This window comes from Dendrobates tinctorius, unplaced genomic scaffold, assembly GCF_039654945.1.
Source record: "Dendrobates tinctorius isolate UK_male_01 unplaced genomic scaffold, ASM3965494v1 ptg000011l, whole genome shotgun sequence".
Lineage (NCBI taxonomy): Eukaryota > Metazoa > Chordata > Amphibia > Anura > Dendrobatidae > Dendrobates > Dendrobates tinctorius.
In genome coordinates, this window is record NW_027361679.1 from 121,989,326 (window position 1) to 122,014,963 (window position 25,638).

Consider the following 25,638-nt stretch of genomic DNA (forward strand, 5'->3'; position numbering starts at 1 on the left):
AACTATACCGGCGTCATAGATGCCGGTACAGTTCGAAGAAATGATGAAGGCGAGAGCGTCAGCTGATGCTCCCTCTCCCATCATTCCCCGCTCTGCCTCTGACACTGCGGGTGCGCGATGACATCATCGCGCACTCACTGTGTGCTGGTGTGTTGGCAGTGCAGCCGCTGAAACAGGAGCCGAGAGCAGCGCGGGCACGAGAGGTGAGGAGTGTGACTGTGGGGCCATTCTCGGGAGGGGGGGGGGTGCTATATACCATGTGGGGCTGTGCTATTTGTGTATTACACACCTCATAATCCTCCATATAGTATAATACACGCCTCATAGCCCTCCATATATTAAAATACTCAGTCCTCCATATAGTATAATACACAACTCAGTCCTCAATATAACATAATAAACTCCTCATAGTCCTCCATATATTAAAATACACTGCTCAGTCCTTCATATAGTATAATATACTCCTCATAGAGCTCCATATAGTATATTATACTATATGGAGGACTATGGGGAGTGTATTATACTATATGGAAGACTGAGGAGTGTATTATACTATATGGAGGACTATGGGGTGTAAACTGTAGATGTGCTGCTAACAACAGCATACTGTATGGTGATCTGTTAGTAATCCATTAGTGATTGTTCTGTCGCCATCATTCTCTCTCTCTCTTCTGGTGGAAAGAGGCCGGGAAACAAGTGTTGAACGACTTCAATATTGTCAATCACACTCATTTAGCTGCCTGAACTCAGCGCATGTAAATACAATCGAAATGCTTCTGAGTGATGTGCAATATGTTAGCAATGAATAGAGCCATGAAAGCCTCAAGATCCAGTGAAAGGATGCAGCAGTCATACGTCTGGCTGGCAGGAACAGAATGTATACGTCTTCTCCTGCCCAGGAGATGTGGTATGATCAGACATGTTCCTGCATGGTGAGACACGGCCATTACACAGTACCCAGCAGGGGCACATTTATAAGATTATCTCAGCACAGGAACATTTTTTTTAAACATCCAATTGTTGAACTACCGTAGCTTTATTTCAAGATTTATTAGATTAAAAAGTACTTTGTTCATGGGAAACCCCTTTACAATAAAAGTTATTCACACCATGCTGTAGGTTCTGTTATAAAGGCTAACTCCTGAATTGTTTTCTGGTCATCACAGCAATTACCTACTTTGTCTTGTACATATTTAATCTATTCCTTCATGTTATATTACTTATATGTGTTAATTCTCCAGAGAGAAAGACATATTACAACATGTTGGAGAACTTGGAAGAACAGATAAGAATTCCTTGCAGAAAATTCCACAAATTCCATGTAGGAGTGGAGAAATCCGACTCACCTGGATTAAGAGAGGTTGAAGAGTTCTTCTACAGCAAACTGACTCATTGATGAAATGTATGTACGGTAACCTGTTCCACGCAGGATAGGCTGCTGGAATATGCCTGGAGTAACGCTTCCTAAAATTCCCCAGAGACTATGTTGAGCACTTGTGACTTCACAAATCATTCTTATGATTAAATAATAATAAAAAAAGTTTACATGTATATAAAAAGTGATTTTTTTTTTTAAATTAATAGCAGAGGGTAGCTAAATTCTGAAAGGTCTGCTAACTATATAAATGGATAGGGCATGCTCCATGCACTATTATACCCACATTGCATTATGCTTTTAAAACACATCTAACAAATGTAACAAAAAAACTACAAATGCATTACCAGAATAGAGTCTTCCTTATAGACTGCAAAGCACTCCTGTTCTCAAAAAGGCTTTTGATGAAGGAGCATGTGACCGACCTGTGCTACTGTGAACAGGTTACTAGAACGCAACACGCAGGAAGAGATGAGGCAGAAGGAACCAACTAAGCTATTTTTGTTGCTAACACAGAAATGAAGGCGTTAATTATGCAAACAGTCAGTTGCTCGGGTACAGGGTATCAAGTCATACACTATTAGCAAAAATGGTGATAATTCCGTTTCAATATCTTACTCTCCATTTTATCTAGCGGTCTTTCAGCATGAACGACGCTATAATGCCTTTCTGCGTTAACTTTCACGGGCAGCACTCGCAACGATAGGTCTGCCACTACAATAGCTCTTCAAGCTGTTTTATTATAGTGGCACAAACGAGGGTCACCGGTCTTTCCTGCTAGACCACAAGTTTTTAGTAGCCACTTAATATTCTATGTGTGCTCTTCACACTGACCGTCTCCGGCCCGCACCCTGTATCGAATGTCTACACTGGAAGTAACAGCCAGGTTCACTCGTGTCTCTTGGTCACCATGGCAGACGTCAAGCCCCATACTATGTTCAAAGTTCGATCTTCAGTGCTTGTCCTACGGCGTCGCAACATCAAGTCTTGACTAGAGTTGAGCGAAACAGGTCGGTCAGATTCAAAAGTCGCCGACTTTCACCAAAGTCGGGTTTCATGAAACGAAACCCGACCACAGTGTGAAGTCGGCCATGCGGTTGGCGACCCAAGCGCCAAAGTCGGGTTTCGCCGAATGCTTGGACGTGACTTTTTTCAGCCAATGAGAGAAGCGGAGCGAGAGGGGGAGAGAAGAAAGATTTCACCACCTCTAGGGTTAAAAATTCATGCGAGGTGTGTTTACAGTTCTCCACTCACTGACGACTTTTCTCCCCATGGACTTGCATTGGGTTTCATATTTCACGACTTTTCCCTATAGTCGGCCGATTTAGTTCGACTCGACTTGAGAATGTCTGGTTTCATGAAACCCGACTCGACCCTAAAAAAGGCAAAGTCGCTTTCTCTAGTCTTGACCAATGCAATCTGGGGTTTGGGTCTTGGCAAGCGAAGTCAGGACTTTGGTGCTTGGCCCACGATGTCCAGCTGGCCTCATTCCCCAAACACTCCCAGGGACTGCTTATGCGTTTCACCTTTCACACGTCCTTACTCTCTCACAGGCTGATGCCAAGTGCTTTCCTGCTCCATGCCTTTCATCATAGGGGATGTATTTGGTAACTGCGCCACAGCTACAGTACCAACCTGACCCGGAGCTCCCTTCAATGTCGTCCCCTCAAAAACACTTCCTCCATCTTCCGGTTCTACCTTACTCTGCTTGTTCAGCAGATGGCGACATTTAGCCACAGGCGTCGCTGAATTTCGATGCACCTTCAACTCTCCACCCTCTTACACTCCAACTGAGAAAGCAATTTTTATATTGAAAGACAAGTGTGCTTACATCCTCCTCCATCAGCTACCATTTTGAGAACAAGAGTGCCGATTGCACCCTCAAGTGAGCAGTGTTTCACAAAAGTGAAGAAACTATGCTAGCATATTAGCAACTGCCACAAAATCACATCCCAACCCACTTGTTAAAGAAATTGGATAAACCTCTTTAAGATGTGCCAACCTGACACAAAAAAGGGGTCTAAACTGTAAGCTAACCAAGAAGTCGTTAAAGTATACAGCACTAAATTTCTCATCCAAAAAGCACTTTTAGTCTTTATATAGACAAGATTAGTAAATATAAAATCAATACAGAGCCAACGGCGCTAAGCGCGATGAATACAGTCCAAAGCAGCAAATTTTTAGGACAAAAAACCACTTAATTTGTCCAGTAAAAAAATAAAAAAAACAAAGCTGTGAAAACTTGCGCTAATATATGTATCCAAAAGATAAAAGCTGCAAAACAGCACACATGGAGCAAGGCTAGTAAAAAGTGTCCCAATACAGCACTAGGCAGAGAATGAATTACCTTTCTGTGGTCAGAAGTAGCATGGAAAGGCGGTAATCCCAGAGGTGATTCTTTTTGAGCAAGATATATGAAAGTTCTTCTCATAAGAAGTAGTTCATGACCAAACGGTACCTGGGATCCAGGATAAAGGTGAGCAGGATTTTAATAAAAGACGTCCCGGCCAGTGACTAACGCCTATCTGTAGCTCGCCAGCAGCCGCCTGTGTGTGGTACAGACGCCGCGTCAGGAGGCAAGCCTGCAAGGTGCAGAGACGCTGCAGGACCTTGCGTGACGTCACAGTCATGTGATGAGTCACGTGACAGGCTATGGAGCGCTCGGGGAGCCAAAAAGATTATCCTACGCGTTTCGGAATTCTCGGATTCCTTCCTCAGGGATCGATTCGTAAATATGCCAAATTGCGTGAATGGAAATTCATGTGATTGAAAGCAAACGTTCGGATTCTGCAGCATTCACCCAATGAAAGGGAACTAAAATGCCACATATGTCCAATAACAAGGGACAGGATGGACAAGCCTGCTAATAGCAGCACAGAGATCAGGGATCAAAATGGCAGCAGAAAGTATAGTAGACGACTAGAACAGCAGGTCACCATTCAAACATCCAATGATGAACTGCTCTATTCAGCTGACCGCTGCAGTCAATCACATGACTCAGGGGTGTGGTGACAAAAAAAATCATAATGGCTTCCAGTTAGATACAACTAGCGATGAGCGAGTGCTCCTTACTCGAGTTTTCCAAGCATGCTCGGGTGTTCTCGTAGATTATGTTTGAGTCCCCGCAGCTGCATGATTTGTGGCTGTTAGACAACCTGAACACATGCAGGGATTGTTAGCCTGAATGCATGTGGGGATTCCCTATCTAGCAGCGGCAAATCATGCAGCTGCGGGGACACAAACAATCTACGAGCACGCCCAAGATACTCGGAGGACACCTGAGCATGCTCGGAAATCTCGAGTAACAAGAACACTCGTTCATCACTATTACAGACCACTACCGCAGATTATACGGTGTTGATGCAGTATTTTTACCACATTAATGGGAACAGTCCAGATTTGCTTTTCATTAAACAGCCATGAAATAAGTGACAGCGGATTGAATCCATCTTGACACTGCAGTTCTAATAGGTTAAGCTTCCATGAGTTTAACACCGCAAATTTTCAGTGAGTAAACACAGCGTCTTACAATTGCAGCAAAGTGGATATGATTTACAGAAATCTCATGCCCCTTTTTTTCTTTTTTTTTTTTTTTTTTTAACAGCAAAAAGTGACCTGGGTGCATTTTGGAAATATGCAACATTGGCTTATTCGCAAGAGAAACTGACAGAGTTGTGCGGATTTTCCCCATAGAGATGCAGTAAACTGTGGAACATACGCATTTTTTAGTGCGTTTGCGCTGGGAAACACACCAAGGACACGTGTAGTGAACACGACAGATAATAAAGTTGTCAAAGCCAAATATGAGGATGCATCAAAAACAAAACAGATTTATTTAAAACATGGTGCACCACCACGAGACAGTATCAAAAACCGTAACAAAACGCAACAAAAATAATGAAAGTAACCTAATGTGCAACATCAAAACTCACTAAATACTCTGCGTGTAGAATTCTGATCCAGCATGATAATAAGAGTTAGGAATTTTACATTTTTATTTCATAAATCTGTAGCAAACATGAAAATAGACAACTTTGTAAAGTATCAGAAATCTACATCTTTCTCCGCCAGTGAAGAGCAAGCATGTTTAAAATTCTCTATTCCTGGGTAAAATGTATATTCAGGTCTACGATGCCGATGTGAGGCGCAGGAGCTCTGCCGTGGGCGGTTAATGCAGTCTCCTATCGCAGTAATGTAATAACCTGATTTTACCTATGAATGGACACTTTGGAAAGCGAGTGATCAGTCCAGGATAACAGGATGGAGGATTAGTGGAGATATTTTGCGCTGCTGCTGATCAGACACATCAACTGCCAAGAATTAACATGCGGGTTTTATTTGACGCGTTTCAAAGCAAAACACTTCTTTAGGAAATAACCACATCTCAGTCCAGGATAAGAAAGAAGCAGATGTTTCTGATCAGATAAATTACAAAAGTTACTTATTTCCATGTGTACTGTTGATTTATGAAATTAAAGCAACAGATACTATTTAAATTACAATTTTTGAGCTCCAAGTCTTAGGTTTTTTTTTTTTTTCCAGTCTTCAGATCACAAATCTTCATTAAAAGCAAAATAGCCACTGTGGTTTCAGTAAGTTTTCAGCAGGCTCATTGCCTGAGGCAAGATTACAATGACCGGTAACCCCCTATACACAGCTGATAACACAGGATCGACCAATCACAATACGCGATATCACAGCTGACCCTGATCCCTTCACAAGGATCTTGGCATGGTCAATCTGCAATACAAAAGATAGGGTGGCAGTCTGACTATGGCAGCTGTTGCTTCAGGAAATGCACACGTACAATGGGACAGTAGTCTAGGAAAGTCCCAGTAGCCAATGTGAAAATTGCAAGATTTCTAATTTTGTGATATGGAAAGCTATTGGCCTTCCTTAAGTAATGCTTCCTCCCCCCCCTCATTCAAATATCTGTTTTTCATATAGGAGTTCGATCAGCCATTTTCATGGATCACTCGTATACCTATAATAATCTATGGGGCTTTTCACATGTCTAATTATTAGCGCGGATCGAACATGAGCCATCCTAGTGTTCTCTTGCCTGCAAGAAAGGTAGTGAATTTTGTTTTTGCTCATCTCAGAGAAACTGATGAAACCAAGACTCCTTTTCTCTTAGGCCGGTTTCACATTTGCGTTTAGGGCCGCAGCGTTGGCCTGCGCACAGCCGCTGCTAAGCCCCACCCCCTGCCACTCCTCCGCCGGTAGCTCCGCCTCCGGGCGCATGATGGCATCATGCATCCCCTATCTTTATCACTGAGGACGCAGGCCGTGCGCTGTATGCGTTTTGGTGGCGCCTGCGTCCTTTTGACGATGCGCCGACCAGCGCCAAACGCAACCTGTTGCAATTTGGTTGCGCTCGGCGCACCGTCAAAGGGAGGCAGGTGCCACCAAACGCATACTGCGCACGGCCTGCGTCCTCAGTGATAAACATAGGGGACGCATGACGCATGCAGCGTCATGCGCGCGGAGGCGGGGCTTAGCAGCAGCCGTGCGCAGGCCAACGCTGCGGCCCTAAACGCAAATGTGAAACCAGCCTTACATGAAAAAATAAAAGACGGGAGGACTGAACGAACCCCTAAGGTGTGGGGCCAACTGGCTCAGTATTGTCCGCCTACACAGCTGGGCCAGGAAAAGGGATACATATAGCTATTGCATGGAAGTTGACAGCTAACCCCATAAAAGTAATTTTTTCGAAACAAATTTGCTTCCAATAGCAATTGTGACAAAGTTTGGTTGCTTTGTTTTCTTTTAATGTCAGTGGCCAATCCTATCTAGCAGTGCAAAGTGCTTACATGGAATCTGGCACCAGGTTTTTGTCATTTAATCTGAGAGCAGCATAATATAGGGGAAAAAGACCTTCATTCCAACAAAGTGGCTTACTGGGCGCAGCAGTTGCGACAGAGCTCACACCAGGCTCTTTATGTACATCGTCTATTGACAACGAGCTGCTTATCACAGGAGAGGCGTGGTCAGACTAGAAGGCATGCAAGCACCAGTCCTGGGGATAAAAACTTCATTGTAAGTAAACAGCACACAGCCTAGTGACATTTAAATCTGTCTCAACCCCCATGTCCTGCTGTCTTCAGATTGTCAGCAAGTTCTTGTTATGTAGACTTAAGATACATTGCTGGTAAGGCCATATGCACACGTGTTTTCTCCCGCATGGATTTCTCAACAAAACCTGATGCCAGCAAAGTGAATGAGAAACCTGAAGGGTCATGGGCACATTAAAGGGAATCTGTCATCATTATATGATCTCAAAAAAGGGGTATCATTCAATTGTGTGTCACATAAGGATTCTCTCAGTACTTTTGCTTCCCCCTGACCCCGCACCTTTCCTGCATAAATACTTTTTTTTATATCGGTTCAGATGTATGTAAACTGCCATGGTCCGGTCCGATGGGCGGTGCTTATTCACCTGCTCCCCCCTCCCTGTCTTGCTCTATGCATTTCTTCTTGTGTAGAGCAAGACAGAGAGGGGGGAGCAGGTGAATAAGCCCCGCCCATCGGACCGGACCATGGCAGTTTACATCTGAACAGATATAAACAAGGTATTTATGCATGAAAGGAGAGAACCCTTATGTGACACAATTAAATGATATCATTATATGATATCTCAAAAAAAGGGGTGACAGATTCCCTTTAAGTACTTTTGACTTGCAGATTTGGTGCAGACGATCATCTGCAGCATGTCAATTTGTTGTGTTTTTTTTGCCAGCGTTTTGCACTCCATTGCCTTCAACCCAAAACTGCATGTTTGAGGTTGCATTTTCCCATCAAGAAATGGAGAAATTTCTGCACACCAAATAAGCAATGTGAGCACATACCCCAATGCTGAAATGTTAAAATGGAAAGGTCACTAAAATTTGTGGCTGAAATCACATGCGTGAAGATAGATTGAAGCACAATTCACAGTGTGCAGATTTACAGCATGAATTCTGCAGCAAAATACTGAAAATGCAAGTGAATCCCCCCCCCCCCCACCTTGAGCACATTGGGGAATAAGAACGGATCGGCTTGGCGCATATAAAAGGAATCGGACTGCTATAATGGCGTCGTCCAAATTAATATTACTTTACTATTTTTTACCTGGCTTAAGAAAAAAAAGTTTTGGGGCTCGAGGGTCACATTGGTTCGATTTGACAATCAAGGGGTTGGTTACCAGTTACTTTCCGAGACATTTATTGCATATTTAAAGTATGTGCCATAAATATTTAATAGGTGCTAGTTCCAGTTTTAGGGTCCTCACCTATCAGGAAGGTTAGACGTACCCTTCTCATGGGTGGGCTGGGCCGTCCAGATAGGAGAGAACAAGCATTCACTCTCTGCACAGTATATGCCTTCTCCCATAAGCTACAATGATTACACCTCTTTATGGTCACTTCTTCACCTCATCTACTCCTTTCGGTGTTACAGGAATGATGATGCCCCCATTCTGCCATAACATGGCAGCCCCAGAAGTGACTCCACCATTCATAATTACATTTTCCAACAGCGCTATGCACCACTGGTCTTCTCCATGACTGGGAATACATACGTGACCAGACACGTCTATGAGCAGACGGTTCAGGGCTGCACAAAAGGGAACTGGGGGGGCATTTGAACCCTCCTCGAATCAGGTTGTGTACTCCTGCTTTTTATTCTTAAAGGACATGAAGCCCTGTATGTATAAATTGAATAAATACAAAACAGAAAAAAAAAAAAAAATGATGTTGGCTACAGATTATCACAAGATTTGAGATCCTTAGTAACAGTCTTATAGGCAGATATGCAAGCATATTGGTCCAACTATCACATCTCTTGTTGAAGGCACCATTTAAAGAACCGTCAAAAAACATTTCATCTATTCCGACATCCGACAATCTGGCATTATAACAGTTACTAAAATGGAATACAAGTTTTAACGCAGATCATCACTCCCTAACATGTATAAAAAGATACCTTTCCCAATTGTGACAATTACAAGCCTCAATATTAGAAGGCTGTTTAGAAGTACACATATACTCCGTAGAAAAGGCACAAATGTATAAAGCGGCTCTATCCTTTCCTACTAAAACTAAGAGGTATACAAAGTTCTTTGGTCACTGTTGGAATCAAAAAAAAAAAAAAAAAAAAAAAAAAAAAAAAGATGCCTATGGCAGCTATGGGGAAATAGGGTTTTTTTTTCCCCGTTATTTTAGGCTTGCGACATTAATGGAGTTCCTTCATTTTATATAGTATTTTGAAATCATATTGTGAGGACGCATGAAGGAGGTATGGCTAATGGTATATCCCCTGAGAGCAAAGGTAAGAAAAAGAAATGCCCGAGCAATACTTGGTGATCCCTACAGGCATTCAGGCACTTTAAATCCTCATTTACAATAAAACAGCATTTAACAGATTCTAAACTAAACATTAGATACATGGAGAAAGTCCTCCTATTTGGATTTTTTGGCCAATGAAAATCCTACAGGCGGTTTGGTCTCATTTATGGTCGATTGGGCTGAAGCCCACACATCACTGAGGGAATTACAAGTCTTGTTCCGGATTGTAGTCATACTCATGCTGATCCTCGTCCTCATACGGATTTGGCAGATTTTCAGGATTTCCCTTTGGACAATATTTGGGATCGTAGATCTGACGGCCCAAGCCAAATATCTGGCCACTTTGGTTGGCCCCCTGGTTAGATCCCATCTGCAGCGACATGGAAGAGTTGTCACACTTTTCAGTGCCGGTCTTTGTATCATAAATGTGTCGTCTTGTTCCGGGAGCGGTCATCCCAACCTAGACAACATGCAATACGTTATAGTTGATTGGCATGACTACAGTTTTATAAAAAGTCAACAGTAAAGCACAATGTACAAGCCACAAGGTATTCTGAGCAAACACTGCCCGAATCTAGAGCGGACCTTGAAAAAGTGCGGCCCCCCATAGGCCAGCTAAGGCCTTCTGGCTGGAAAGATGCTGCCAAAGGGCTAAACACAGCCACCCCCACCTGGTGTCTTAACGACACCTCCACCTACAGTATGCAGATACCATTGAATAATATGGTGGAAAGGAACGTACTCCAACCACTGAGGCTGTGTGATCGAGTTTTGTCACAGTACATGGGAAAACATCACTGGAACGCACCTGCTGTGCGGAGCCCTCAGTCCACGCACTGCACAGACCAGAGAAGTACATTGGAGAAAACTGGGTTAGATGAGTATTTTATGCGGAAAGGCGCTCTTGATCAAAGTACAAGGGCTGAATAACAGGAGCATCAGTATTTTATAAACAGCAGTAAATTATAGGTTTTGATTAGCTTCTACTGATACAGGTTATAGTAAGCCCCATCGTAACAGATATTCGCATTAGTTGCTAGTCAACCTAAGTAATCCAAACTACGTTCAGCCCTTCACAATAGTCCTGATCTTTCATGCTGCTTTTTGGGAAAATTACCTACCCCAGAATGAACAGTAGGTTTTACAGGGTTAAGGAAAGAATACTTCTTTCAAACTAACACCAGCATTTTCCACAAATCAAAATCATAAGGCGGCTGGAAACCGCACGATAGTCTTTTGTACAAGTAGCTGGGCCGTGATCAGAAAATAGGGATAAGGATGTCTATAGTCTCTTTGCCTATTAGATGGACGTGCACTTGACATACTTTGTACATGAGGAGACACCTACATTTAAGGCCAAGTTCCCAAGTAGCGCAAATGCTGTTTTTTGCCTGTGCAGAAAATCTGCTGTTTAACGGACCCCCCCCCCAAAAAAAAAAAACAATTAGTATCCTGCGTCTAAGTGCAGAATCAAAAGACTTTCTGCACGAGGAAAAAAAAAAAAAAAAGTTGGAGGAGACATACAGATAAACAGTTGAAAAACACAGAATACGTGTTAAAGCAGATTATAGAGTTTCCCGCTAAGCACAACTAACCACAGTACTCCCACCATTCACAGAAAAGTGGGGTTCCCCTGTGTGAATTCAGCAGTACATATGTACAACCACCACTCCATTCACCATTTATGAAAGTTATGGAGATAGTTGAATACAGCACTATCTCCAGTCCCACAGACAATGAATGGAGTAGGATTCATTAAGGGCCAGTACTGGGTTTTGGGGCCCAGCACTTACAGTGGAGAAAAAAAAAAAAAAAGTATTTGACACACTGCCGATTTTGCAAGTTTTCCCACCTACAAAGAATGGAGAGGTCTGTGATTTTTATTGTAGGTACACATCAACTATGAGAGACACAATCTGAATATAAAAAAACAAAAAGTCACATTGTATGATTTTTACTTAATTTGCATTTTATTGCATGACATAACTATTTGATACAATAGAAAAAAACAGAACTTAATATTTGGTACAGAAAGCTTAGTTTGCAATTACAGAGGTCAGACATTTCCTGTAGTTCTTGACCAAGTTTGCACACACTGCAGCAGGGATTTTGGCCCTCTCCTCCATACAGATCTTTCAGGTCTGTCAATGTGCAACATTGAGTTTCAGCTCCCTTTCTATTGGGTTCAGGTCTGGAGACTGGCTAGGCTAATTCAGAACATTGAAATGCTTCTGGACCAACTCCTTAGTTGCCCTGGCTGAATGTTTCGGGTCATTGTCATACTGGAAGACCCAGCCACGACCCATTTTCAACGCTCTTACCGTCAAGACAAAATCTTACGATACATGACACCATCCATCCTACCTTCAATACGGTGCAGTCGTCCTGTCCCCTTTGCAGAGAAGCACCCCCAAAGTATGACATTTCCCTCACTGCGCTTCACAGTTGGGACAGTGTTCTTGGGGTTGTACTCATCCTTCTTCCTCCAAACACGGAGAATGGAGTGGATACCAAAAAGTTAGATTTTGGTCTCATCTGACCACATGATCTTCTCCGAATAACCCAGACTGTCATTAGTGAACTTCAAACAGGCCTGGATATGTGCTGGTATGAGCAGGAGAACCTTGCGTACACTGTAAGATTTTAATCCATGATAGCGTAGTGTGTTGCCAACAGTAATATTTGAGACTGTGGTCCCGGCTCTCTTCAGGTCATTGACCAGGTCCTCCCGTGTAGTTCTGGGTCAATTCCTGATCTTTCTCAGAATCATCCTTACCCTATAAGGCAAGATCTTGCATGGAGCCCCAGACTGAGGAAGATTGACAGTCACCTTGTGTTTCTTCCATTTTCTAATAATTGTGCCAACAGTTGTTGCCTTCTCACCAAGCTGCTTACCTATTGTCCTGAAGCCCATTCTCAGCCTTATGCAGGTCTGCAATTTTGTCCCTGGTGCCCTTAGACAGCTCTTTGGTCTTGGCCATGGTGGAGAGGTTGGAGTGTGATTGAGTGTGTGGACAGGTGTCTTTTATACAGGTAATGCTTTCAAACAGGTGCAATTAATACAGGTAGAGTACAGAGTAGGAGGGCTTCTTAAATCTTAAAGAAAAACTGACAGGTCTGTAAGAGCCAGAATTCTTGCATTTGTCATGCAATAAAATGCTATTTAGCCATTTAAAACAGGTAATCACATTGCATGATAGTTTTAGTCTCTGTCTCACAGGTGAAGGGTACATATGTTAAATATTACAGACCTCTCCATTATTTGTAGGTGGGAAAACTTGCAAAAAAATAAAAAATAAAAAAATCAGCAAATGTATCAAATACTTATTTTCCCCTCTGTACACGATTACCACCTATATAGAAGTATTTGGCAAGAAGCAATCTAATGAAAACGTAAGATTTTGGTGTATGGCATGGGAATAGGAGAGCATACATACAAATGACACTTTGTAAATGGTCTTACCTGACTAGCTCCTTTGTTGGTGCCCATTTGAAGGCTTATGGTGGAATGGTCCATGGGTGCCAAGATGTTATGCTTTGGGTCATAAAGGTGTCTTCTTGTTCCATAAGCAGTCATTCCAGACTGGCTGGCACACTTATTAGTACCCATCTGTATGAGAAGGGCAATCATTAGAACAAAAGTGAGAGAAATTACACAAACTAGCTGAGCCTGTGTTCACACTTCATGTGGACACAGATCCAAACGGTAAAGCCTGTCACCACTTACTTGCAGTCCTATAACACACTGGCCGGCTTTCTTTGTGTTTTCGTCAAAGTTCCTTTCCTGCCTCTCAGAGTACTTCACACCAATATCCACATCACTGTGGAGACCTTTGGTTTTTGCCTAAAAAGCAGAACAGATAATGATCAAACAGACAACTGACTGCATGATAAAGTAACCTGGAGACAATGTTTGGCCTAATTCAGAATAATTCATTTTCAGCTTCCTGCAGTCAGTTTTCAGCCTTTACGGTGTCTGGGTCTATGTTTCCTGTAAGTTATTCAGTACACGGTCATACTATGATACTAATATTAAATCAATCCCGGCCTGAACAATACCAAACATGTTGGATGTGTTGGGAGTCAGAGGCACCCAATTCATAAGAGGTGCACACCTTTTGGAGGTCTCCGAGAAAAAAAAAAAAAAATACACATTTAGACATTTTTCCAAATACCTTTATATAGCAAAAATCTAATCCAGTCAGGATTCCAAGATGGCAGCCATCATCACACACAACCCATCCTAGATCTCAGAGACCACAGTAGGAATGGGTCGGGCTGCGAGAAGCACCAGACAAGTCTAGTCAGATCAGTCAACCTGACAGGACACAGAGTGGAGCCGGACTAGAGGAGAAGTAAACCCCTTTCCATCCATCTCAGTGAACCTGACCATTTTAAAGAGTCTGTCATACTATGCGCCCTGTCATTTGCCATGTTCAACCCCTTAACCTCTGGGCCATTTTCCATTTCCGATTTTTTGCTCCCCTTCTTTCCAGAGCCATAATTTTTTTTATTTTTCAGTCAATATGGCCATGTTAGGGCTTGATTTTTGAGGGACAAGTTGTACTTTTGAACGACAGCATTTGTTTTAACATTGTGTACTGGAAAAAATTGTAGAAAAAAGTGCATTTCCAGTTTTTTTCTTTTTTTTTTTTTTTATTATGTTCATTAAATGCTAAAACGGACCTGCCATTACAATTCTTCTAGTCATTACAAGTTTATACACAACAATCATGTTTAGGTTCTTTTTTATTTAAGTGGTGAAGAAAAAAAATCCAAAGTTTGTTTAAAAAAAAAAAAAAAAAAAAACCGGTCCGGTGGCATCCGTTGACATCAGTTAGCAACGGATCCACTTTCCGCCATTTTGGCGGATTTTAACTGACACAAAAAAACTGAAGTGTGAAACAGGCCTGAGGAATTATTTATTGTGCGCCGAGCTGACGTTGACAGCGGCATTTAACTAATTAACAGCCGTGGGTAGATCGCGATTCCACTCGCGGCTTTTGGGGGTTCTGTCAGCTATATAGATCAGCTGTAATATGCGCGGAAAAATTCGGGCTCCAGGGGGAGTCCGACGTGTGTACTATTACGGCACATGTCAGAAAGGGGTTAAAATCCTGACAGTGCATAAGTAAATCATAACTTTTTGCCAAATAAAAGGTGCTTAAATATTAAACGTGTATTATTTCTCTTAATACGTTTCTTCGAGAACCTCTTTAATGAATCAGGAGAATCTGATAAAGGCTGTGTGTCTCACCACAAATCTTAACTCTTCAGAAAATGAAGTAGGATTTCTTTTGTACAATAAACACACGAATTAGACATACAAGCTATTTTCATACGTAAATATTCTGACCTAGTCCCGCCCCACCCATTTTTTGCAGAACTGGGTGAAACTGTCGTTTTTAGCATACTTCTCCCTGAAAGATGCTGACCAATTATAGGCTGGGCCAAAAAGTACGTCTGCACTCAGCCTAACACCTTTCGGATAAGGTTCCTGGGTGAGGAGGCAGCATCAGCACAGCTGAGTTTTGCTATGTCACATTGAAAACCCTTCTAACTTCTCTCTTCCTCAAATAGCACTGCTATCTCTGCTGTACTGCCCCTCCCCACGTGTCAGTTGTCACACTTATTTCTGTTGTGCTCAGCAACTTGTACTGGCTCTGCAGTGAGCAGAGAAGACTGTCATATATCTCACAGATGATTAGCCCAGAACAGACTGCTCCTGTGTGACATGTAAAGACAACCCTGCTCTCACTGCATTGTGAAAACAAATTGCCCTGAAAGCTGTTCGTTATCTGTGTTTTCTAATCATGCAGGCTAGACCAGGTGATCAAGGTTATCTGTTACCGCATTCAGTACACTTTGAAACCTGCTCTAAACCATTGTGGGAGGGGTGGGGAGTGTTCTTTTTCTGCCATGTGTTGCTGTCTGCTTGTGATTGGTCATCTTTAGGAATAATAAGCACACACCTCCAGTGAAAACTATTGTATTGCCAACTGTTCAGCAATAAGGTTCGGATATGGCTTTAAAGAAGGCTACTACTTGGATATGACACAATTTTATTATACAAGGATTATAAAACACCAAATTAATGGAATGGCAGGTATAATATTACCCTGTCTTGTTAATTAATTTCATGTGAATCATACAATTATTATGAATTATAGTACATAGAGAAATAAGTATCCATACTATACATTACCAAGCATTGTAGCATCACTTCTCTACTGAAGGGACCACAATGTCAGTGAGAAGGAAAATACTCTGGTCTTGTCATCACAGAAACTGTGCACCCACGATAGCTTCTGGAAATGTCCCCTCCCACACTGAACTGGGTCCACCTTTTTATACACAAAATTCCCACATTCCCTCTGTGCAGTATGTTCAGGCTGAGTCATCAGAATCTTGAAACTGCACAAGACTTCAAGGTCTGTTTGTTATATAGTAGACTACTATAATCTTAGTTTGTTTGAGATTCATTTGTCATTAGCATGTCTCTTAACAATAGCACAATGCATTAGGGTTGTTTTGCTACTGATTATAACCCAGGCTCTGTTTGCCTCTGGTCAACTTGTCAAAGTTGTCTATCACTGTTCAAAGTTCAACATATGTTGCTTGTTACAAAGTTAACTCTTAATGCTCATAGCATAATGCTCTAAGATGGGCAGCATGACTTCCATAATCACCTATTCTGAAAACTGGATACCTATCGTAACTCAGACACACTCATACATGTCAGATATGTATCACAACTATCTGATAACACCCACTTGGACTTAGCTTATTAGGTGCCAAATACTATGATTATCATATCTGAAATGAAGAGGCACAAAACAAAATAAGTTTAATTCAGCCCAGCAGCCCTTGTTACATTGTATGTCCAGGTCAACAAGAAAAACCTGATGAAAGGTCCCCTTTAAAACACATGAGAGAATAAACCAACTTACCATCCCAGCCAACGCCAGCAAAGATACTTGTACTTGTGTCATATTGCCATTTTCAAAAAGGTCATTTGCTTCAAATAGATCCACAGATTTTATTCCATAGACAGACATGGCTTTAATGAAGTTGGAAAGGTTTTCAAGCTGCGGAACAGTGGGAACAAAAAAGGTGAAACAAGTGGAACATAATGTAGCATTCCTAGAAATTATTCCTATTTTCTCATTTGGAGGGCAAGTTGGTGAAATGGTAATCAATGGGGATGCTGCTTAAAGAGGTGGTCTGAAGGCAAAGCAATTTTCATTTTAAATACTTTTCTACTAACTGCCAAAATCTAAACCATTTTGTAATATACTTGCATTAAAAGTCCCTATCCTTCCCTAACTAATCTATTTTTTCCCTACTTCCTTTCTGATGACGCTAGTTTGAGGAATACTTAAAAAAAAGAAGCGTCATAAGGGGCAGAGGATGCAGTCACTGCTACAGCCTCTGCCCCCTCTCTAAAACAAAGTGTCATGAATGGCGCTTATTTCAAGGGCTGGGCTAGTCTGTGCGCAATGTACTATAATGACAATGTGCCCTCTGTAGCTCAGCAGATGAGACCAGCAGCAAGGAGCCGGCAACAGAGCAGTGTCAATACCCGGCTTGCAGAGACCAGTGATGTCACTTGCTGGGGCAGCTCTGGTCTCTGCATGCCGGCTATTCCTACATTGTTCTGTTGCAGGCTAGTTACTGCCAATATGAGCCAACAACAGATCGCGTGGTTATTGTGCACAAGGACTAGTCCAGCCCTTGAAACGAGATTCACTGATGCCTCGATTCACAGAGGGAGCGACAGTGACAGTAATGATGCATCGTTTTAATATCCCAGTATGCACTGGGATTGTCAAACGCAACATCAGCAAGTAGGAAAAAAAAAAAAAAATTGAATAGCATTTAGATACTTTAGTTAAGGTAGGATACAGAATTTTGAATGCAAGTATATTAAAAAAATAGTTTACATTAGGTCACTAAATAGATAGGGTTTTACAATGAAAACTACTTTGCCTACGGACCACCCCTTTAAGCATTCAGCCATTGGGATCAAAACAACTTACTGATGTTTTCTGGGAATAAAAGGAATATACAGAACTTAAGATACTGAAGAGCTACCCTTTAGGAGATTATATATGCGCTTTACTTTTCTATAGTGCTCTGAAATTCATGTGGTTTTTTTTTGTTTTTACCAAGGACATACCCTCCTCCATCAACTTAGTGTCTCCAAGCAGCTGGATCAGAGTCACCATATTGATGCTGAGGACAGAGAGGACCCCTGATCCACATAGCACTGGATGGACCAGGACTGACAAGCTCAAATGATCCCAGAGCCCAAGCCTCCCATAGTAGCTAGGATTACAGGTGTGCGCCACAGCACCCAGCTGCTTGTCAGTTCTGGTCCATCCAGTGCTATGTGGATCAGGGGTCTTCTCGGTCCTCAGCATCAATATGGTGACTCTGAGCCAGCTGCTTGGAAACAATGGAGGAGGGTATGTCCTTGGTCAAAACAAAAAAAATACATGAATTTCAGAGCACTATAGAAAAATAAAGCACTTATGCATAGTCAGAATGTAGCAGACTGAGCAACACAGTGAGGCTCTGCCCTTTAGGGTATATGCCTACGGTCAGGAATTGCTGCTGTTTTGACGCTGCGAGAGGAGGCGCGTCTGTCAGAATGTAATGTATTGGATGTAGTAGATCCGCGCGATTCAGTGAACACATGCGGATTTACCTGCTTTCATAGAACGGACGCAGCAAAAATGCACTGCGTCTAAAGCGGTGCCACTTCTGGATCGTGGGCTCCCAGCCTAACAAAGGTCATTAATAACAGATGATGGGGGTTTGAAGCCCAGTACCCCTACATTCAAGTGTTAACAGGTCTTGGTGCAGCTGCATAGTGTATAGACCAGGGGTCCTCAACCTGTTGCTCGGGAGCCACATGAGGCTCGCAGGTCCATGATGTATGGTTCATGATTGTCTGCCAGCTTGGTGGACTATCAGGTGTAGAAAACAGCAGATCTCCAGATGGTGCTATTTGTGAGTAGCCCTGCACAGATGAGCGGATATGAATGGGGCCAAGATGGGAAACCCTGAAGCTTGGCATACTGCCTTTGATTTCAGTGGAAAAGCTTTGACTGTAATTATACTGATAATGGGCACTCAGGTTGTCACTACTGTGAGTGGGGCAGAAGCTGGATGCGGCTCGAGACCCTCTCAGAGCTGAATGTGGCTCGCAACCCTCTTTCATTAATGAATGTGACTCAAAGTCAGAAAGGTTGTGGACCTCTGGTATACAGCCATGACACCACAGCTCTGTACAGTGTATTGGCGATTCTCAAGTACTTGCAGCTCAACCCCCACTGCTGGAATGGTGATCAATATCCAAGTCCGTCAAAACCCCTTTGACATATATTATGAAGGTGACCAGATTATGTAGACTGCAAAAAAAAAAAAAAAAAAACCCACAATCTCTGCAAAAATAATTCCATCCTCCCATTGTACCAAAAGAAAAAAAAACCGTTACCTGATGCCAGTTTTGCTTGGAGACATTAATTTTTGGGATGGAGTGTGGCCTCAACTTGTTCATTAGTCTATTAAAAAAAAAACAAAAACAACGTTAAATGTAAAACAGAGTCATTTTGTGGTTACGCTTATTGAACACTTACTCGCATAATATAACGCCATCTTTTAAGCCCTTCTGGAAATCTGGCCCGATGGACATCCCAGTGACCTCTTCAATCCATACTTGAAGTTCAGCCTCCTTCTGAGGATCGTATTTCTGGGCCAACTGAAAGGAGGAAATATTCAGAAGTGAGCCATCTACATATTAACCTTGGGTAGTGAGGACGGGATTAGGAAATTCTATGCAAGACCCAACACTGTGATAAGTATGTGGCAATCCCCACCACCGGCTTGTGGCAGTGCTCTCCGGTAGAGTCCACTCCTCCATTGGGATGGGTAACAATAGCGTGCACTTTCCCTGGAGGAGGGTGCGGCACTCACAGGGTGTGTAACCTAGCAGTCCACTGTCCATTTGCTCCTCATAAGACGGTCTTTCTTCAACATCTATGATAATATCAGTCACCTGACTTCACGAGTACAGGCATGCAAGTGCTAGGAAAGGAAGCCGTCATACGAGACTATGGAAGCCACAAACAAGTGTGTACTGTGCCAAAAATGGCTTTGAACATTCCATTTCAGAAGCCGACTAATACATGGAGGTTACACGGGCACCTTTAGGGCACGTTCACACACCCATTTTTGTTTGGTGAATAAAACATGCACTGTAGACGAAACACATGGAAAAAATAAAAGTGCTAAAAAAAAAAAAAAAAAAAAAAACAAAAAACAAAAAAAAAAAAAAAAACCTATGCAAGAAAATGCAGCAAACTCTGCATTTTGAACAGTTTTTACTGCCAAGAGAGTGGGTAACCAGGGCTGTGGAGTCGGAGTCGTGGAGTCGGTGCTCATTTTGGTGGAGTCGGAGTTGGAGTCGGTATAAAATGGACCGACTCCTAAAATATATAATAAATTGGGTACAGTAATTCAATGCAGAATGTGCTGAATATTTTTTAAAAGGAGTTTGGGAAAGTTATGAAATGTCCTATAAATGGCTGTTCTATTCCTGATCTAAGGCTACATTCACACACAGCGTTTTTCCTGTGTTTTTTGAGGATACGTTTTTCAGTTGCAAAAGCAGATCAGCTTTTTAAAAAACGACATCACCTGAAAGGTTTTTGAGCTCATAGATAATGTTTTCAATAGCCAAAGCAGATTAGAAATCTGCGCTATCTATCCATTTATCCATATCTGTCTATCCATATCGCATCTGTACCAAAAAGAATGAAAACCGGGTAGTACACCAATATATATTCTGTTCTATCTAAATATCTTGATTATTGGATCATAAAAATGATTAAATGTCTGAGGTTCACATTGTACTACAATAAATTTTTCACTTAAATATAAGCAATATGTGTGGGAGTCGGAGTCGTGGAGTCGGAGTTGGAGTCGGTGTAAGGGAAATTGAGGAGTCGGAGTCGCAGGTTTGGCTTACCGACTCCACAGCCCTGTGGGTAACCCTGAAGAATGTTCTCAAAACCCTGAAGTATGAGAATGCTCTTATTCATCCTGGCAATGTGGGAATAAGTTAGCCATTTGGATTTACTACTCCCTTGTCAGTGAGACATACCCCCTACATACTAATATGTGGTCAGTTTTGGTGTCAAAAAGGACGACAAGGCAAGATTCTAAAAAATATATGTATTATGGGGAATCCAAATTGTTGCCAGCACAATCTATGATTCACCATGATGCAATCTATAATTGGAGGAATTATTCAGCAATTATCATATGCAAGAATGAACAGTTCTTCCTTCCAGGTCACAGGAGGGTACAAGGAGCACCAAGCCCAGGAGCAGAGGTTAGCATTTGGGGAACTCACTGTAGAATCGCTGAGTATGGGTGCACGCCGTTATTAAAGCCCTGTGTATTCCCTCCGTGTGATACTTTGTCACATGCCTTCATGTTACAAGAAAATAAAGAAAGCTTTATGTAGGGAAAAAAAATGGCATGCAACCCAAGAGTGATGTTGGGCAACGCTTGGTATGCGGCATTTGAAAACCTATCGTTTCGTTCAGATTATTATTTTAAAGGGAATCTGACAGCGGAAACAGAATACGTACAGCCCGATCCACGTCAGCATCTATCAGACACTGGCTGTATGATGTCACCCAGGGATGTTTGGCTTTGAAATGCGGCAGCGCTTTATGTAAAAAAATATATAATTTCAGAACAAATTTTACGGAAAAGTGATTGGCATCTCCCCACCCACTTCCATTGAGTGACAGGTCTCTCCCTGAATGTGCATATAGGGAGAGATCTGTAGCTCATCATCAGCAGGCGGGGGTGGGGGACCACTGAGGAGCCAGTATCGGACAAACGCTGAATCTCGCAGCATGTATCCGTGGTCTGGATCCCTATAATTACTGTATATACTCAAGTATAAGCCGACCCAAGTATAAGCCAAGGCAACCTAATTTTACCACAAAAAACTGGGAAGACTTATTGACTCGAGTATAAGCCTAGGATAGGAAATTCATCCATATAATGCTCCATAAAGTTGATGATGGGCCCCATAAGATGCCCATATAATGCGCAATACAGTTTATGCTGATCCCCATATACCATATATTGCTCCTCAGGGTCGCCGTTTCTCTGCGGTGACTGTACAGGCAGAGGGCGCGCACTAATCACGTCATCGCGCCCTCTGACCTGAACGTCACAGTCAGAGGACGCAGAAGACAGAGCGGCAGTGGAACGGAGAGGTGAATATCTCAAGTACAGGGGGCCTGAGCAAGCAGCTGCACAGGCACCTGGCCCCCATAGAGCACCGGTGTCCCCGCCTGCTCAGCACCCCGGCACTAACGCTGACCCTGTCAGGAGTCACCGGAACACTCACAGAGGCTGCAGGCATGCGCAGATGAGCGGGAGAGACCAGAAAACACCCGCACTGCAGCGGAGAACAAGAAAGTGGGACCGTGACTCGTGTATGAGCCGAGGGGGGGTCTTTTTCAGCAAAAAAAAAAAAAAAAGACGTGCTGAAAAACTCAGCTTATACACAAGTATATACAGCATTTTGTTTTAATAGACATAGTGGCATGTTATGAGGTTCTCCCCTAGAAATTGCCGAGGTGATAACTTTCCAACCACTGGTCCCCACCACCCTGTATCACACCGTCTGCAGCCAGCTGGTCACATCACCACCAGGAACAGCGGCGCTGACATTGCTGGATAGGCACCATTGCAGGGGGCGATTAGACCGGTTTTATTTTAATTCAGAACCTGAATAGATTACGCTGGGTTTAAATAGATTACGATGGGTGCATCTTTCCGGAGGTCAGCGCCCTGACCTCCGGAAAGATGCACCCATCCAACCAGAGAGCGAGCTACGGATGGGTCAGATCTGAGGATTGGCAATCAGGGCAGAGGTGACAACAGCACCCTGACCTCCAGAAAGATGTGCCCATGCAATCAATGAGATACGGATGGGTCAGATCAGAGGATTGGCAGTCGGGGCAGAGGTGGCACCAGCGCCGTGACCTCCAGAAAGATGTGCCCATCCAACTGGTGAGCTACGGATGGGTCGGACCTGAGGATTGGCAGTCGGGGGGGCATAGGTGGCACCAGCACCCTGACCTCCGGAAAGATGTGCCCATCCAACCAGCGAGCTACAGATGAGTCAGATATTAAGATTGGTAGTCGGGGCAGAGGTGGCACCAGCACCCATCCAACCAGCAAGCTACGGATGGGTCAGATCTGAAGATTGGCAGTCGGGGCAGAGGTGGCAACAGCACCCTGACCTCTGGAAAGATGCGCCCATTCAGTGAGCTACAGATGGGTCAGATCTGAGGATGGGCAGTCGGGGCAGAGGTGGCACCAGCGCCCTGACCTCTGGAAAGATGCGCCCATCCAATCAGTGAGCAGGTACCCAGAAAAGTCAAAAGGCATGTAGTAATGCATCTTATACATGCATATAGCCGGGAGCAGACAGAGATCAGGGCCCCGCACAAGAACCGTATAGGGGCCCTTCGTGGCCCAACAGCCCCTCAGAATGCAGAATTCCAGCGGCTTTGGGGGTAGAGGTGGCCCCCAGACCTCTAGGGCCCTTGTGTCGCTGCATAGTTTGCACCAATACCACCAGTGTCAAGGGGCCACAGCTCATTTAGGATGGAGGGAAGCAGAGGATGGCTCGGCAGACACACCTAGAGACAGCAAACGGGGCAGAACAGCGCCATCGCCAGGCATGAATGGGCCTCACACACCCCTGGGAGCGGGTCAGAGAGCGCGGGGGGCAACGGTGGCTTCTTACCCTGTTCCGGACCTCGGCAGACAGCCCGTAGGAAGGGCCCTTGTTGAACTGGGAGCTCATGGCTGTCGGTGCTGCTGGGCGCTCAGAGCCGCTCTGTCTGGGCGCGCGTCTGACTCAGCTTCCTCTGATTGACTCAATGTCTGTGAGCAGGCCCCGCCCACTCTGCCCCATTGGCTGACGGTAAAAATCCCCATATATGGGCAAAGAGCTCCGAATTCCATAGGATGGGTATTTCCTGCCGGACCCAAAATGTGAGCAAATTCCCTCACAGCATCCGGCGTGGGAGCAGGTACATTGTATACGGGACCGCCCAGTGCGCATGCCCGAGCTGCCCACACCCGGCTGTGACTGACGGACGGTGTCCTGCGTTATTGCTAGGGAGTGCTGTGTGTCTGTACACCTGGCTGTATATGGGCACTGTATACATATACACTGCTCAAAAAAAATAAAGGGAACACTTAAAAACAGAATATAACTCCAAGGAAATCAAACTTCTGTGAAATCAAACTGTCCACTTAGGAAGCAACACTGATTGACAATCAATTTCACATGCTGTTGTGCAAATGGAATAGACAACAGATGGAAATTATTGGCAATTATCAAGACACCCACAATAAAGGAGTGGTTCTGCAGGTGGGGACCACAGACCACATCTCTGTACCAATGCTTTCTGGCTGATGTTTTGGTCACTTTTGAATGTTAGTTGTGCTTTCACACTTGTGGTAGCAGGAGATGGACTCTACAACCCACACAAGTGGCTCAGGTAGTGCAGCTCATCCAGGATGGCACATCAATGCGAGCTGTGGCAAGAAGGTTTGCTGTGTCTGTCAGCGTAGTGTCCAGAGGCTGAAGGCGCTACCAGGAGACAGGCCAGTACACCGAGACGTGGAGGGGACCGTAGGAGGGCAACAACCCAGCAGCAGGACCGCTACCTCAGCCTTTGTGCAAGGAGGAACAGGAGGAGCACTGCCATAGCCCTGCAAAATGACCTCCAGCAGGCCACAAATGTGCATGTGTCTGCACAAACGGTTAGAAACTGACTCCATGAGAATGGTCTGAGTGCCCGACATCCACAGATTGGGGTTGTACTCACAGCCAAATACCGTGCAGGATGCTGGGCATTTGCCACAGAACACCAGGATTGGCAAATTCACCATTGGCGCCCTGTGCTCTTCACAGATGAAAGCAGGTTCACAGTGAGCACATGTGACAGAGACTGGAGACGCCGTGGAGAGCATTCTGCTGCTTGCAACATCCTTCAGTATGACCGGTTTGGAAGTAGGTCAGTAATGGTGTGGGGTGGCATTTCTTTGGAGGCCACTGTCATGATCCAGGTTGGATCTGACAGATTAAATGTACAAAGTAACCTTTTTTTTCCCTTGGCTGTGTGCCAAAGGTGGTTTTCCCCCGGTGGCCATTAGGGTCATTGCACTGTGGTGATTTCAGGTAGTTTTCCCCCCGGTGGCCATTAGGGTCATTGCACTCTGGTTACCTTAGTTTGTGCACGTGATTATGTAACAGGTGTGATTGCTCTATAAAAGAGTATCAGGTGTGTTAATCACTGTTGGTGATAGTTCCTCATTTGCAAGCAAGCCTGGGTAAAGGATGGAGCTGAACGAGAGTCCCGGGCAGCCCAGTCAGAGTGCTGGAGTAGCAGCTATGGTGTTTGCAAGGAGGGCTGGCATTGCTTGGTGGAGTGGCAGCTATGGTGTAGAGCTGCACTCAGGATGCTGGACTCGCTTGCTGAAAGCTGGACTCAAAATTGTAAGGTACTCCTGGGGTGGACCCACTAGACCGTGGCAACGAACCACCCGAGGGCGAGCTGGCCAGGTGGACCACCGCCTATACAGGGAGTGTTTGGGGCAAGCCCGCGGGTAACTATCACCACGGCAGCTGGTACCCAGGGAATGTATCAGCGGACAGACAGGTAGATCCGGATTGGAGACACAGGACAGACGGGCACGGCTTGGCGGCACAGAAGTGACGGGCACGGCTTGGAGACACAGGAGTGACGGGCATGGCTTGGAGACACAGGAGTGACGGGCACGGCTTGGAGACACAGGAGTGACGGGCACGGCTTGGCGGCACAG

The 25,638-nt window shown here is 44.0% G+C and overlaps 2 protein-coding genes across 3 annotated transcripts in view; one reads left to right on the forward strand and one right to left on the reverse strand.

Annotated features, from left to right (window-relative positions):
• The window catches only part of LOC141050203 (uncharacterized), a 134,333-nt gene extending 132,507 nt beyond the window's left edge, over positions 1–1,826 (forward strand). For both annotated transcript variants that reach the window (XM_073547057.1, XM_073547048.1), the window contains exon 6: positions 1,242–1,826. In XM_073547057.1, the coding sequence (XP_073403158.1) occupies positions 1,242–1,365 (124 nt within the window). In that variant the 3' untranslated portion in view covers positions 1,366–1,826. The remainder of the gene's footprint in view (positions 1–1,241) is intronic.
• A 3,353-nt stretch (positions 1,827–5,179) lies between these two features.
• Positions 5,180–23,719, reverse strand: CNN2 (calponin 2). Its single transcript, XM_073547069.1, has 7 exons — positions 23,549–23,719; positions 19,344–19,465; positions 19,202–19,268; positions 16,650–16,787; positions 13,427–13,543; positions 13,163–13,309; positions 5,180–10,159 (listed from the first exon to the last, which is right to left on the reverse strand). Exons 1-7 carry the CDS (start codon positions 23,606–23,608, stop codon positions 9,905–9,907), a joined length of 906 nt encoding a protein of 301 aa, XP_073403170.1. The 5' UTR covers positions 23,609–23,719; the 3' UTR covers positions 5,180–9,904.
• Positions 23,720–25,638: the final 1,919 nt, after the last annotated feature.